The 13,371-nt window shown below is 37.9% G+C and overlaps 1 protein-coding gene and 1 pseudogene across 1 annotated transcript; both read left to right on the forward strand.

Moving 5' to 3' along the window:
* The first annotated feature begins 2,857 nt into the window (after window positions 1-2,857).
* Window positions 2,858-6,527, forward strand: LOC117465836 (C-C chemokine receptor type 3-like). Its single transcript, XM_034108878.2, has 3 exons — window positions 2,858-2,947; window positions 3,209-3,387; window positions 4,407-6,527. The coding sequence occupies exons 2-3, from the start codon at window positions 3,209-3,211 to the stop codon at window positions 5,254-5,256; spliced, it is 1,029 nt and encodes a 342-aa protein (XP_033964769.1). The 5' UTR covers window positions 2,858-2,947; the 3' UTR covers window positions 5,257-6,527.
* A 1,278-nt stretch (window positions 6,528-7,805) lies between these two features.
* On the forward strand, window positions 7,806-12,495 carry LOC117465877 (C-C chemokine receptor type 1-like; annotated as a pseudogene).
* Window positions 12,496-13,371: the final 876 nt, after the last annotated feature.

The following is a 13,371-nucleotide window of genomic DNA, read 5'->3' on the forward strand; positions in this document are numbered from 1 at the left end:
ACATCAAAAAGGTTATCGAATCGCTTAAATTATTTGAAAAACATTATTGCTCAGGTGAAAATTAGCCTGAGGATGGGGGCTTGTATTTTCCTTAAGTGCTTAGACAGATTTCAAGTAAACTGTTTACAAATAATTAAGGAAGTGCAGATGTGTTATGTTGTGTGAAACCTTACATGTCTACTGAGTGTACATGCAAGACTTGACTCAAAATTGTATGAAAACAAAATGAAACAATCGTTATCAATCAGTGGCAGGTGATCATAAAGAGACGCCGCACACCCCCTGAGACTTTCTACTCTGAAAAGTTGAAGCATGAAAACAATCATTTATTTTTCCACAAAAGCAATCAGTCTATATTAACCGCCAAGTCACTCAGTGCAACTCTAAACAAATGTCAATCTGATCAACAAAGTATTAGTCATAGAGGCAGATGCATTTTGTCATATTCATTAACATCATAAAGAACAAGTGTGAGGTGTTTTACCTTCACATCATTGTTCCAGTTTCTATGCAAAACTTTAGCAGCCTCAATAATCTCCAGATAATTAACTTTTTCCTTCCATTACTTTTGAAATTCATGCCATTAAAGGCACATAGACATTTCTTCATGTTGTTCCCTTCAGAAGCTATTACCCAGCTAGAAATGTTTGGTTTTAAAAACATTCTGAGAATGTTACCATTCACTGTTCTAGGAATTTTTTCAGCAGGAAGTTTTCTTTTGGTTCCCAGAATGTTCTTCTGAAAGGTAGGATAACGTTCTCTAAAACATTCTTAAAATATTTGGTGATAACTTTCTTAAGATGTTTTTGATAACCTTCTTAAGATGTTTTTGATAACCTTCTTAAGATGTTTTTGATAACATTATTCGAACATTATGCCCTACTATTCTTGTTAGGGATTAATTTTGTCTTTACTCCTAGACATTATTTTGTGTGTTGACATTTACGACCGTCCCTGCTTCTAATCTCCCGTAAGGAATGTGTTAATGCAGTCGTATGTTAACACTAGGTTTTACAGCTTGACCTACAGGGCATAGGGAGGTTTTGCGAGTGTGAGGACGCTAGCTTCTAAGCTCCAGAGATGGGAGAGACATCTCCTGTGTCTGCAGATGTGTTTACGCCATAGTTTACGCCCATCCCCAATATGTGGATTTGACTCTCTGTAAACTAGTTAAAAGGTCTACCGAGATGCGAGGCTGATCAGATTTGACATGGCAAACCACCCATGCAGTCAGAACCTTTAACTGTGTGACTTGTGATGTGAATTTCTCCGGCCGATGCTTGTATTAAATATCAGAACTCCTGCTCGTCCTGTGTCTCCTTCATGAGTCGGTGACTCCCACTGCATTGCTACACAGAAGTTTCCTCCACAATTCTTAAAACGTTTTCAGCTGGACGTTTTATTTTGGTTCCCAGAATGTTCTTCTGAAAGGTAGGATAACATTCTCTAAAAACATTCTTAATATGCTTGGTAATAACCTTTTTTTAAATGTTTTTGATAACATTGTTAAAACATTATGCCCTACTATTCTTAAAACGTTTTCAGCTGCAAGTTCGATTTTTTTATGTTGCCAGAATGTTATTATTTTAGAGTAGGATAACGTGCTTTATCGTTCCGATTTATCAGAAGTCTTTCCTTCTTTTTTTTAAAAATGCGACCGGCAGCTAGTACAAGTCACTGTCGGTGGAACATGTACTGGAGGGGACCCAGAATCAGAATCAGCTGGTGAAAGTAACATTTGTTTATTAGAAAAGGGGAGCTAGGAGTGGAGGTTGGTTATGGCGGCAGTGGGAAACAGTTGTTCCAGGGTGGGTAGAGAGGCCTGGCTGGTCTTGGGAGTGTGGAAGGCCTTGGATTCCTCCTGGGAGAGACATAAACATGAGTGTGAGGCAAAAGCAGGCAAAGTTGTCAAAGAATATGCTGGCAAAAAGCTAGAGCGGCACGCAACAAACCGTTCACGGCAACAATCCGGCAGGGAATGAGTGCAGGCTGTAGGCTTTCATAGTGTGGCTGATGAGCAGGTTGCAGGTGTGATTGATTGGAGATTGCTCCCAGCCGTGTAGAGCAGACCAGCAGGCAGGGGGGGGGGAGAGAGAGAGAGACACACAGTAGAAACAAACACATACAAACACTAACAGGGGTTTCAGGGACGGGCAGTGACAGTCAGTCCGTTCTTCTATATGTCTGTCGGTCTCAAATCTAAAGGGTGCAATAATAATTTTTATCCAATATGCATAAACCGCGGACACTGTTTATAGTCAGAAAAAAGTGTGGTTATTTTCTGATATTTTACACATATGATATTATGAATACTGTGGGCCTACATACCTTAGTGTGATTATAAGTGTATGAGTGAATATTGGCATGCAAATTTGTTTTTATACATCCTATCCTATTCATTGTCTCAATGCGCTCATACATCTTAAGAAAGTTATCACCAAACATGTTAAGAATGTTTTTAGAGAACGTTATCCTACCTTTCAGAAGAACATTCTGGGAACCTCACAGTTGTATACTGTATAACGTAGGCAATTTGCAGTAGCATGTAGTGTGCAGTACATCATTATGCAATGTTGAGAACAGCACAATACTGAAAGATATTGCAACTTTTAAACATACGTGATGAGTTTGTATTTGATTTCTGCAGTAATTTGTTTTCTTTGTGGCATTACAGTTAGTAGACACATGTGACTTTACTGTCATAATAACATGTGATGTGCACTCTGTGTGAGCACAGCTGTAGAGTACCAACTGAACAGTCCAGGGAGGAGACTTGGATCTTTTGGTAAAACAGCTGTGCTTTAGCCAATCCCTCCCCTTCACATACACTGACACACACTTCTTTGGTACTTCCTTCCCCTAACTGGCTGACTTATTATGAAGTGACTTGAACTCACTGTGAGTCAGACAACTCTGCCCTTGGGAGTCAGACAACAAGCAAAACACGGTAAGTCAGCTTAATTAAGTATGACATTCATTCTCACAAAGATCTGCTTTAATTTCCTACTTCTCTTTGTAGGTAATGATTTGAAGGCAATGTTTTCTAGCACTTCTTATTTGCATGCCTTGTTGAAGCTCACTAGCAGCATTTAATTCCTTGTATACCTCAAAGCATTTCTAAAGAAGTTATTATTTTATCATTTAAAAGCCTTGCTAACTGTACCATCTGTGAATATTATATTTAAGGCTGCATTTGTGTTTCTTGCAGATGTTCACATCAACACCTGAGACACAAATGGAAACTACAACCTATGATTATGATTACTTACCGTATCAAGAACCCATCAGCACTATCGACTCTCTGGGGTCTCAGCTCTCTATCCTGTACTACTTTATGTTCCTTTTCAGTCTCTTTGGAAATGGGCTGGTCCTGGTCATCATCTATCAGTGAGTGCTTTTTTAAGCAGTTAGACGGTTGTTTAATAGTTTAATTAATTGAGTGATTTACCTTCTTAAAAAATAAGCATACAGACACAATTTATGATATTAACATTGGATTAAATGCTGCATTGTTTTCTGTTAATATTGTATTTGGAGGCGGCATGTAAATACAACGAATAGTTATTTGTGAAAAAGATGCAGACCCTACAAAAAGTGGTATTTGGTTTCATGAAAATCTGAAGAACAAAATGATATTTAAACTATATTTAATTCACTTAAAAACAATACTTTGCCTGCATCTTGAATTTTTGTTCGTGCTGCATTGGGCTTTTTTTGTTTATATATTCTGCATTATTAATTCATTTTGTATTGCATTCTATATACTTTTTTTTGTAAAGGCTCTATTTCAGAAATATATTTTGACTACCCTCACTTGTTATTAAAAGGATTGAAAGAAATACCGTGTAAAATAACATTAAAACAGTATACAGAATCATCAATTCTGTCAACTTTATCAGCCAGAATTTAAAGAGACATTTTAAAAGAAACAAATATTTCTGATGGTCATGGAAACATTGAAATATGTGTCTATCATGCAGAATACCATCAAGAGTTAAAGAGGGCTAAGTCAGATGCATGCTGACAGGGTGAACTCTCAAATCTTTTCACGTACAGTATGGGCAAGATTAACATTATCTTCCATCAACACCATTGTTATTCTTTGGTCAAAATCCACTGAAGCCTGGCTTCCATTTCAGATCTTAAATGTACAGTGTTTACAATGTTCTATCGGGAAACATGAGTCAGTTATGTAATGATAATCCACACTTATAATACCCTTCAAGTTAGATCTTACCCTGCAAAAGCTAATTTAGCCCAAATGAAGATCGAGTGAGCAGTGTGTTGGTTTTTTGTAACTGTGGCATAAAAACATCATCAATGTCAGTGTGGACCATCAGTGTCAACAATGCTTGATTGACCAATACAACATTTTCTCTCCATCTGTTGAAATGACTATCTGCTAGGTTTGAGAAGCTGACCACAGTGACCAACATCTTGCTTCTGAACATGGTGGTGTCCTCCCTGATCTTCATGAGCAGCCTTCCCTTCGAGGCACTCTACAACCAGCTCTCCGAATGGATCTTCGGGGATGTCATGTGCAGGATTGTTGGTAGCGTCTACTATCTGGGCTTCTACAGTTCAGTCCTCTTTCTTACTCTTTTGACCTTTGACCGACACCTTGCAGTTGTGTATTCCCTGAATGCGGCACGAGTGAGGAATCAAAGATATGCCGTCATCTCATGTGTTGCAATTTGGGTGATCAGCAGCTTGGCGTGCATCAGGCCAATGATTCTCTACAAAACTTTCAAATATATGAACACAACTCTCTGTCAGCAGTTCCCTTTGGAAGTAGATTCTCTTAATATGGAGATGTTGAGAACATCTGGATTTTACATCCAGCTTTTGCTTTTCTTGATCTTTCCTCTGTCTGTTATTATCTATTGCTACGTTAGGATTGCTATCTCCGTCATTTCGACCAAGATAATTACCAAGTTCAAAACTGTCAGGTTGATATTTTTCATTGTCCTGTTTTTCTTTTCTTCTTGGACTCCATACAACATTGTATGGTTGATGTGTGATCAAGCCGACGCTGAGACCCCGGATATCATACATAGTTATCTTGAAATCACACGTACTATTGCCTACTTTTACTTTTGCATCAGTCCTATCTTTTACACATTTGTTGGGAAAAAGTTTCAGAACCATTTCAAACAGCTGCTGGTGAAACGTTTTCCTGGGTTGAAGAGGCATGTTTCTGTCAGTCTACACAGCAGAAGCAATGTGTCTACAAAAAGTACGCGAAACGAGGTTTAGGAATGGCAAAGCCTTTTGTTTCGCAGGACCAGCAAATGATTTTTAAAACATTTACTGTTATTGATCTATATTTGTATTTTGGTTATTAATTGAACTATATTCACTGTTCTCAAACTGTTGAAATTGATTTGTACAGTTGTGGTCAATGGCCCGTTTAAATAGAAGCTCTTGTTACCTATGTATTTGCTAATGATGGCAAAAATACAAAAAAGTCAATGTAGCTTAGTTGAGCTACAGAGAAAAAAACAAAAAAAAACATCACGCCCATCCTCCCACAACAAAAATGTCTCACCACACCCTCCTTACTTCTGCTCTACTGCCCTACAAATGTATCAACAGTTGAGATGGATTTATAGTTCTGTCATACCTTGGATGATTTTATCATCTGAAATGTAAATACACATTGTAGCTATGGCTATGCAGAAATACCCCGTGGAGAACTGTTATTGGTCAACTTGGTCAATTTCTGTTTTCTCCTACAAGTCTCCATTTCCCGTACAGATTATTGATAGTGAAGAGAACATTGAATACATTCAACAATGACCATATATGTAATGGTATGTTTCCATGTAGTCTTTAGTGTCAAGTCAAAAGCTGCCTGGTAGTATATTTGTAATGATTATGTCCATATTTCAATCTTATGTTTATTTGTATCTTCTATTAACTCGACATGCCGTGTTTGGAGGAAGAGAAATGCTGACTATAGCCCCAAGAACACCATCCTCACCGTCAAGCATGGAGGTGGAAACATTATGCTTTGGAGGTGTTTCTCTGCTAAGGGCACAGGACAACTTCCCTGCATCAAGGAGAGGATGTACGGGGCCATGTACCGTAACATATTGGTTGATAACCTCCTTCCCTCAGCCATGACACTGAAAATGGGTCATGGATGGGTCTTCCATCAGGACAATGACCCTTAACATACGGCAAAGGTAACACAGGAGTGGCTAAAGAAAAAGCAAATGCAGGTGATGGAGTAGCCTAGTCAGTCTCCAGACCTTAATCCCATAGAAGATCTGTGGAGGGAGCTGAAGCTTCGAGACGCCAAGCATCAGCCTCAAACCTTCAGGATTGGGAGAGGATCTTCAGAGAGGAGTGGACCAAAATCCTTCCTGAGGTGTGCACAAACCTGGTGACCAACTACAAGAAGCGTCTGACCTCTGTGCTGTCCAACAAGGGTTTCTCCACCAAGTACTAACACACGTTTTGCAAGGGGATCATATTTATTTCCCACAGTTAAATGCAAATAAATGTTTATCTTTTATATAATGTCAATTTCTGGATTTTCTTTTTGATATTCTTACTCTCACTGTTAAAATAAACCTACCATTACAATTATAGACTGCTAATTTATTTTTAAGTGGGCAAATTTACAACATCTGCTAAGGATCAAATACTTATTTCCTGCACTGTATGTTGCATAATGTCATGATGGGTGTAATACGGGTTATGTCAATACATGATTACTATTCTGCTGAAGTAGCATGTGTGGGTGGTTTATCATCAGTGACATCATCTGTGGTAAACAAATGTCTTCCTCTTTATTTGGAAAAACACAAGATTGCACACCAGACGCCATACAATTCAAACATTTCCATTACAGTACATTACATAAACATAAATTATGTAGAATAGAGCAATCAGTAAGGACTGTATATAAAAAGTCAGCTCACTGATGTTATGCATTAAGCTTGGAATTATTGTCGTCTGCATAATAAGTGACTAAAGAGAATCTTAAGACAGGAAGAAACATTCTGAACGCGTACAAAGAAATTCGCTCCAGTTGATCAATCGTTTTATCATTTATTTCAAAAACAGACTTTACAATCCCAAAGGCGCACCATAGAGAGTATTCTACTTTATTTTACTCTGGTGCCGTTTCGCTTTGAATTCAATTTTCAGACTGGATGTTGTTCCTTGGTGAAGATACAAAAAAGTATACATCACTAAATGCAAGATATTATAAAGAAGATAAGGGCAAGCTGTTAACGTTAATTGATATGTATAAATAGATGTTCAGGTGAGGAAGATATCATTTAGATTCCCAAGATGTAGCCAGTTTATCAAAAATAGCACATGTTTGGAAATATCTTGCAACATTTTTGAGATTCTGGCGGGTTGAGACCATCAGTCATGAGATACGTGTTGCTATTTTGATATCTTTACCATGAAGGTGAATTCAGACTAAGTTATAAAGTAGGCAATTTGCAGTATATGCTAATTGAGTGTGTAGTGTGCAGTATATCATTATGCAATGTTGAGAACAGCACAATACTGAAAGATATTGCAACTTTCAAACATAAGTGATGAGTTTGTGCTTGATTTCTGCAGTACTTTGTTTCTTTGTGGCATTACAGTTAGTAGACACATGTGACTTACTGTCATAATAACATGTGATGTGCACTCTGTGTGAGCACAGCTGTTGAGTACCAACTGAACAGTCCAGGGAGGAGACTTGGATCTTTTGGTAAAACAGCTGTGCTTTAGCCAATCCCTCCCCTTCACATACACTGACACACACTTCTTTGGTACTTCCTTCCCCTAACTGGCTGACTTATTATGAAGTGACTTGAACTCACTGTGAGTCAGACAACTCTGCCCTTGGGAGTCAGACAACAAGCCAAACACGGTAAGTCAGCTTAATTAAGCATGACATTCATTCTCACAAAGATCTGCTTTAATTTCCTACTTCTCTTTGTAGGTAATGATTTGAAGGCAATGTTTTCTAGCACTTCTTATTTGCATGCCTTGTTGAAGCTCACTAGCAGCATTTAATTCCCTTGTATACCTCAAAGCATTTCTAAAGAAGTTATTATTTTATCATTTAAAAGCCTTGCTAACTGTACCATCTGTGAATATTATATTTAAGGCTGCATTTGTGTTTCTTGCAGATGTTCACATCAACACCTGAGACACAAATGGAAACTACAACCTATGATTATGATTACTTACCGTATCAAGAACCCATCAGCACTATCGACTCTCTGGGGTCTCAGCTCTCTATCCTGTACTACTTTATGTTCCTTTTCAGTCTCTTTGGAAATGGGCTGGTCCTGGTCATCATCTATCAGTGAGTGCTTTTTTAAGCAGTTAGACGGTTGTTTAATAGTTTAATTAATTGAGTGATTTACCTTCTTAAAAAATAAGCATACAGACACAATTTATGATATTAACATTGGATTAAATGCTGCATTGTTTTCTGTTAATATTGTATTTGGAGGCAGCATGTAAATACAACGAATAGTTATTTGTGAAAAAAATGCAGACCCTACAAAAAGTGGTATTTGGTTTCATGAAAATCTGAAAAACAAAATGATATTTAAACTATATTTAATTCACTTAAAAACAATACTTTGCCTGCATCTTGAATTTTTGTTCGTGCTGCATTGGGCTTTTTTTGTTTATATATTCTGCATTTTTAATTCATTTTGTATTGCATTCTATATACTTTTTTTTGTAAAGGCTCTATTTCAGAAATATATTTTGACTACCCTCACTTGTTATTAAAAGGATTGAAAGAAATACCGTGTAAAATAACATTAAAATAGTATACAGAATCATCAATTCTGTCAACTTTATCAGCCAGAATTTAAAGAGACATTTTAAAAGAAACAAATATTTCTGATGGTCATGGAAACATTGAAATATGTGTCTATCATGCAGAATACCTTCAAGAGTTAAAGAGGGCTAAGTCAGATGCATGCTGACAGGGTGAACTCTCAAATCTTTTCACGTACAGTATGGGCAAGATTAACATTATCTTCCATCAACACCATTGTTATTCTTTGGTCAAAATCCACTGAAGCCTGGCTTCCATTTCAGATCTTAAATGTACAGTGTTTACAATGTTCTATCGGGAAACATGAGTCAGTTATGTAATGATAATCCACACTTATAATACCCTTCAAGTTAGATCTTACCCTGCAAAAGCTAATTTAGCCCAAATGAAGATCGAGTGAGCAGTGTGTTGGTTTTTTGTAACTGTGGCATAAAAACATCATCAATGTCAGTGTGGACCATCAGTGTCAACAATGCTTGATTGACCAATACAACATTTTTTTTCTCTCCATCTGTTGAAATGACTATCTGCTAGGTTTGAGAAGCTGACCACAGTGACCAACATCTTGCTTCTGAACATGGTGGTGTCCTCCCTGATCTTCATGAGCAGCCTTCCCTTCGAGGCACTCTACAACCAGCTCTCCGAATGGATCTTCGGGGATGTCATGTGCAGGATTGTTGGTAGCGTCTACTATCTGGGCTTCTACAGTTCAGTCCTCTTTCTTACTCTTTTGACCTTTGACCGACACCTTGCAGTTGTGTATTCCCTGAATGCGGCACGAGTGAGGAATCAAAGATATGCCGTCATCTCATGTGTTGCAATTTGGGTGATCAGCAGCTTGGCGTGCATCAGGCCAATGATTCTCTACAAAACTTTCAAATATATGAACACTCTGTCAGCAGTTCCCTTTGGAAGTAGATTCTCTTAATATGGAGATGTTGAGAACATCTGGATTTTACATCCAGCTTTTGCTTTTCTTGATCTTTCCTCTGTCTGTTATTATCTATTGCTACGTTAGGATTGCTATCTCCGTCATTTCGACCAAGATAATTACCAAGTTCAAAACTGTCAGGTTGATATTTTTCATTGTCCTGTTTTTCTTTTCTTCTTGGACTCCATACAACATTGTATGGTTGATATGTGATCAAGCCGACGCTGAGATCCCGGATATCATACATAGTTATCTTGAAATCACTCGTACTATTGCCTACTTTTACTTTTGCATCAGTCCTATCTTTTACACATTTGTTGGGAACAAGTTTCAGAACCATTTCAAACAGCTGCTGGTGAAACGTTTTCCTGGGTTGAAGAGGCATGTTTCTGTCAGTCTACACAGCAGAAGCAATGTGTCTACAAAAAGTACGCGAAACGAGGTTTAGGAATGGCAAAGCCTTTTGTTTCTCAGGACCAGCAAATGATTTTTAAAACATTTACTGTTATTGATCTATATTTGTATTTTGGTAATTAATTGAACTATATTCACTGTTCTCAAACTGTTGAAATTGATTTGTACAGTTGTGGTCAATGGCCCGTTTAAATAGAAGCTCTTGTTACCTATGTATTTGCTAATGATGGCATAAATACAAAAATGTCAATGTAGCTTAGTTGAGCTACAGAGAAAAAAAGAAAGAAAAACATCACGCCCATCCTCCCACAACAAAAATGTCTCACCACACCCTCCTTACTTCTGCTCTACTGCCCTACAAATGTATCAACAGTTGAGATGGATTTATAGTTCTGTCATACCTTGGATGATTTTATCATCTAAAATGTAAATACACATTGTGGCTATGGCTATGCAGAAATACCCCGTGGAGAACTGTTATTGGTCAACTTGGTCAATTTCAGTTTTCTCCTACAAGTCTCCATTTCCCGTACAGATTATTGATAGTGAAGAGAACATTGAATACATTCAACAATGACCATATATGTAATGGTATGTTTCCATGTAGTCTTTAGTGTCAAGTCAAAAGCTGCCTGGTAGTATATTTGTAATGATTATGTCCATATTTCAATCTTATGTTTATTTTTATCTTCTATTAACTCAACATGCCCTGTTTGGAGGAAGAGAAATGCTGACTATAGCCCCAAGAACACCATCCTCACCGTCAAGCATGGAGGTGGAAACATTATGCTTTGGAGGTGTTTCTCTGCTAAGGGCACAGGACAACTTCCCTGCATCAAGGAGATGACGGGGCCATGTACCGTAACATATTGGTTGATAACCTCCTTCCCTCAGCCAGGACACTGAAAATGGGTCATGGATCAATCAATCAATCAATCAATCAATCAATCAATCAATCAATCAATCAATCAATCAATCAATCAATGTTTATTTATATAGCCCAATATCACAAATGATACATTTGTCTCAGTGGTCTTCACAGTGTGTACAGAATATCAGTATGACAATACGACATACTCTGTCCTTAGACCCTCACATCGTACAAGGAAAAACTTCCGAAGAAAACCCAGTTTAAAGGGAAAAATGGGAGAAACCTCAGGGAGAGCAACAGAGGAGGGATCCCTCTCCCAGGACGGACAGACGTGCAATAGATGCCGTGTGTAAATTGAAAAGATAATACATCATAAGACCTATCATGCTATATTTAAATGATATAGTGTATGACCATACCTATATAAGGTATATTTATACAATTTATTTTTCAAAATACCAAACAGATCATTTTTTAGACATGCCTCGTTTCGCTCATTTTCGCTCTATTCCAAACCTGTCTTTGAAAATTCTGAGCAGCAGCTGACCACGCCCCCCTGCAGAAGAGCAGGCATGAGCCGGCGAGAGTCACGTTACCATATGCTTGCTGTGATTACGAGTGTGGAATAAACATGACATCTCAGAGCAATGCATGTGTTCAAGCATATTATCAATTTGATCCAGAGACTGACCCTGAAGCAGCGGAGGTTTTGGTGGAGGTGCAAAAATCTCGGTTGCAGCAGGACGTTTCTGAATGGTTAGCTGACAAGCTGTTGTCCCTATTTATTTTACTCTGTTATGATGCTTGCTCCTTATTCCGTTCATATTTTGGCTAATTAGCAAGAATGCAATGTGTACAGTTTGTAACGCAAAAACAGCGATATATATATATATATTTATAAAGGGAGACATTCATATTTTCAGCATATATACAATGGCCTCATTGCGTTTATTAATAGTTTACAGTCCTTTTCTTCCAACATCGTGCAACAACCGTTGGAAAGTTGAATAACTTAGGATGATAAAAAGTATAACTCCAACAACACCTCAGTTGTCAGCAATGTGTGTAGTTTCATGTGTTTTTAAAAGCTCAGTTATTGACTTCTTTGTGCAAATTGCGCCACGATGCCTTCTGAACGGAGAATGTGTGCTGCATGGAGATACCACAGGTAACATTTTTGACAGCTTTACTAAGTTGTCTATTTAAATACATTTTTCACATGTCATTCAATATATGTTTATCACAATGTGTCAAGACGGATGCAGTAACTTGAGGTCTCTGTAACCTTTATGGTGGACCATCCTGGATTGGAGCCTGTGTGCCTAAATGTGTTCTCCCTGCAGAATGCGTTGAATATTTACAGAGCTGAACATGGTGTACTACAGTTGAGGCAAATAGAGCAGTGAGTGGTTTGTTTGTTTTGACTGAAATTGTAAAACGAATGCTAATATTGTTCATGGAAATAAATACTGGTGTATATGGCTTTATGCAATCTTTCATTCTGTCATTGTACATGTACTATTATATTATATACTACACAGCAATGGCATAACACACCCATGTGTACGACAAAAAGGTCCACACACACAACCGTATGCTTTTGAAATCAGAATATTCTTTACCCATCCAAACATGAATAATCACGACACATTTTGATATCACCTCGGAACTTTATTGTCAAAATCAACGGTTAAAAAAACCCATAAAAAAAAACTAAATGTAGCCTACTTGTATTTTGTATAAATGACACTAAATATTTTTACAGAAGCTTTGTGAGCTGGTGCTGGGGCTTCCTTGGACGCAGGATCAGAGTGGTGATTCCGGCCTGCGTTGTCCTCAGGGAGTTTCCTGATCCGTGAAATGTCGATGTTGGGTTCAGACAGCAGCCAAATTGAACCGTGTAGCATACCCGGCGATGACCTCCTCCCTGTCAGGTCGCTCATAATGGTGCAGGGTCCACAAAGACTTGGTCGAAGATGAGGTCCATCAAGATGGCCACGTAGGGCTGTGCAATGGTAAAAAAAAGCACAACAAAAAATGTGGTTTAGATTAGTATATGCATGTAAAAAACTGAAACTTCTTTCTAATTTTTTTATTTTATATTTGTAAATAGTTGTATAATAAATATTTTAAACACTTACGGAATGTGGGGTCAGTCTTTACTGGTTTTGCTCTGCATTCTCCCTTCCTGGCCTTTGGGAACTGCAGTTTATACAGGGGGTTTCCAGTGGATGTAGTTGCTTGTGCACGCTCAGCGTTTTCATTCTAGTGCAGGGCTGCCAGGTACAGTCTTTCATTTCCGCCATGATACAAACAAATGTAAATAATAGCAAAGGATGT

Source organism: Pseudochaenichthys georgianus, chromosome 20, assembly GCF_902827115.2.
Source record: "Pseudochaenichthys georgianus chromosome 20, fPseGeo1.2, whole genome shotgun sequence".
NCBI classification, from domain to species: domain Eukaryota; kingdom Metazoa; phylum Chordata; class Actinopteri; order Perciformes; family Channichthyidae; genus Pseudochaenichthys; species Pseudochaenichthys georgianus.